Source organism: Nanorana parkeri, unplaced genomic scaffold (genome assembly GCF_000935625.1).
Source record: "Nanorana parkeri isolate BGI_ZX_2015 unplaced genomic scaffold, ASM93562v1 scaffold1127, whole genome shotgun sequence".
Taxonomy (NCBI): domain Eukaryota; kingdom Metazoa; phylum Chordata; class Amphibia; order Anura; family Dicroglossidae; genus Nanorana; species Nanorana parkeri.
The window spans coordinates 451,251-453,970 of record NW_017307395.1 but is presented as its reverse complement, the minus strand read 5'-3'; the positions used below and the strand labels follow the sequence as shown (position 1 = coordinate 453,970).

Here is a 2,720-nt window from a genome sequence, read left to right as displayed (position 1 = left end):
AAACATTTTTTAAATAAAAAAATGTAATGCAAGCATTGTAAGTACCTTAATCTGACCTGGTATCAGCCTTTCGCAGTACCCAGAACAGAAGAGCTCAGACTAGGAGTGGGAGAAGCAGCACACGCAGCCATTCTATTGTACTGCAGTGTTCATGCATCAACAAGAAGCATGCTGATGGGAGTAGAGAGCGGAGTGACAGAGAGATGAGCTCATCAGCCTGCTGTTTCTCCTTTCACTGTTTGTGCTGAGCGGCAGAGCTGTGTATATCTCAGGACTGGAGGGACAGAAATACAAATCAGGTAGAACAGCTCATTATGTGTATCTCGCGGTTTGCCTGGCAGAGAAGAAGATCCCCCCCCCCCTGGGGGCTCAATTCACAACTCTATGCACGGCTCAACTCGTTACAGCAAACCTTCTGCGATAAGGATCGTTATGGATCAGCACCCGGAGAGGGGGTCACAATTTTGCAAGGAGGAACGCCGAGCGAGCTGCAGGGGAAACATTGACCAGCGCGGTGAACTTTACCCCCCAGTAGAAGGATTGCCGTCCTCGCTCACCTGTGGCTCCGAAGACTGCGACCACTTTCTTGGACATGGCAGAGGATGAGGAGGAGGATGAGGACGGCTTCTGGTCAGAGATGTTCAGCACTCCTGGAATGAAGGAAGGAGAGAGAGGAGCTTTAATAGGCGGCTGAGGTCCTCCCCACCCCCGACTCTTGTTTGGGTGACGGCCAGGAGTCACTGTGACTCAGCAAATGCAACAGACGGCTGGCGGGGACACCGGCCAGGGAACCCTCCGTTCATTCATCTCATTCTGTACATGGCTGACACCTGACCACCATTGCTGAGCGCGGCATCGTGCGTCCTGTAGTACACCTAGCACAGACACTCGTCTGTAATAAAGACCGCTCACTGCTGCTCTCTCTCTCCTTGTGCAGGGTGACTGGTCTTGTCTCCGCCCCCTCCTGTAATAAAGACCGCTCACTGCTGCTCTCTCTCCTTGTGCAGGGTGACTGGTCTTGTCTCCGCCCCCTCCTGTAATAAAGACCACTCACTGCTGCTCTCTCCTTGTGCAGGGTGACTGGTCTTGTCTCCGCCCCCTCCTGAAATAAAGACCACTCACTGCTGCTCTCTCCTTGTGCAGGGTGACTGGTCTTGTCTCCGCCCCTCCTGTAGTTTTCTGCAGGCAGACCATAGTACGTAGGGCTGGCTGGGCTCCTCCCACAGCTCTGCTCTCAGTACACGCTATATACAGCACACCAGGTGGATTTATATGACTGGAGACTGGTCTAGTCCCCACCCCCTCCTCTAGTGGGTGGAGCCTTCAGGACCCCTCCCACAGCTCTACTCAGAATCTGTACAACAAAGTGATGATGTCACTGCTACTTTTACAAGGCAATATCTGGGTTTGTAAAGCCATTCAGTGCACACAATGTGGGTTTATATCCTTTGTGGCCATCAATGAGAGTTTCTGTGGCGGGAGTTGCGCTCGGCCTCCATGTGCGCTCCGGTCCCAGCATAACACTCATCAAATATTGTCATTCTACACCCAACATACGAGCGCACAGATCCCATTGTAATCTATGGAAACCCGGAAACGCATGTCAGTGAGCGTCAGGAAGGTTGCGGGACGCCGTCCATTGTGTAGCAGCGTGAGGGGCGGAGCCTCGTATTGTGACAACGTAAAACACTTTTTCTATTTACCTGAAATATTACAAAGTGACATTTTCTTCATTGCTGTGACATGACATGCGTTGCACCGCGACCACCTCAATGCAGCGCGACGGCGTGAGCACGGCACAGGAAACAATTGCTGTCTATGTGCTCTGGCATTGCTGGGTAGGCAACCTCCAGCTGTGGTAAAACTACAAATCCCATCATCTCTCTGGGAGCCATCCCTGTGGCTGTCAGGTTTTGCCTCATGGGACTTGTAGTTGCGGCACAGCTGGAGTTTGCCTGCGTCTGCTGTAGAGGAGCCTTGCTCTGTATTTGGAAGCAGCGGCCTCTCTGCAGAGGTCCAACACCCCCCTCCCTGTGATTGAGAGCTACAGCTCTCCTCTGTCATCCCTGTGGCTGTCAGGAGTCTTGCAATGCCTCATGGGACTTGTAGTTCTACAACAGCTGGAGTGCCGAGGTTGCCGATCCCCGGATCTCAGCTGAAGTGGAGTGCACGAGCTCTCCATACACAGTGCATGCATGCGTGCTGACATGCGGTTTAATGCATTTCAATATACAACGCAAGGGGGGATGACGCATGGGCTCGTCTTCTACCGTCAGCATTTATCCAATGGTAGCAACACGCGGAGCACATGACCAAATACCAGCACCCTGTGTGAGGAGACATCAGAGCGCCCCCATTTTTATCAAATGTCCTTACCAGCCAGATCCTCCCTTCCCTTTTCACCTTCCCTTCTTTTCCCACCTTCCATACCCTTCCCTTCTCACCTTCCATACCCTTCCTGCCCTTCCATACCCTTCCCTTCCTGCCCTTCCATACCCTTCCCTTCTCTTCCTGCCCTTCCATACACTTCCATACCCTTCCCTTCCTTCCAGACCCTTCCCTTCTCTTCCTGCCCTTCCATACACTTCCATACCCTTCCCTTCCTTCCAGACCCTTCCCTTCTCTTCCTGCCCTTCCATACACTTCCATACCCTTCCCTTCCTTCCAGACCCTTCCCTTCTCTTCCTGCCCTTCCATACACTTCCATACCCTTCCCTTCC

The 2,720-nt window shown here is 52.7% G+C and overlaps 1 protein-coding gene across 1 annotated transcript in view; it reads right to left on the bottom strand.

The window, feature by feature from the left end:
• Window positions 1-2,451, bottom strand: part of LOC108796516 (nmrA-like family domain-containing protein 1) — a 9,375-nt gene extending 6,924 nt beyond the window's left edge. Inside the window, exons 1-2 of the mRNA XM_018568004.1 lie at window positions 2,445-2,451; window positions 558-650 (exon numbers count right to left, since the gene is read on the bottom strand). Of these exons, the coding sequence (XP_018423506.1) occupies window positions 558-650; window positions 2,445-2,451 (100 nt within the window). The remainder of the gene's footprint in view (window positions 1-557; window positions 651-2,444) is intronic.
• Window positions 2,452-2,720: the final 269 nt, after the last annotated feature.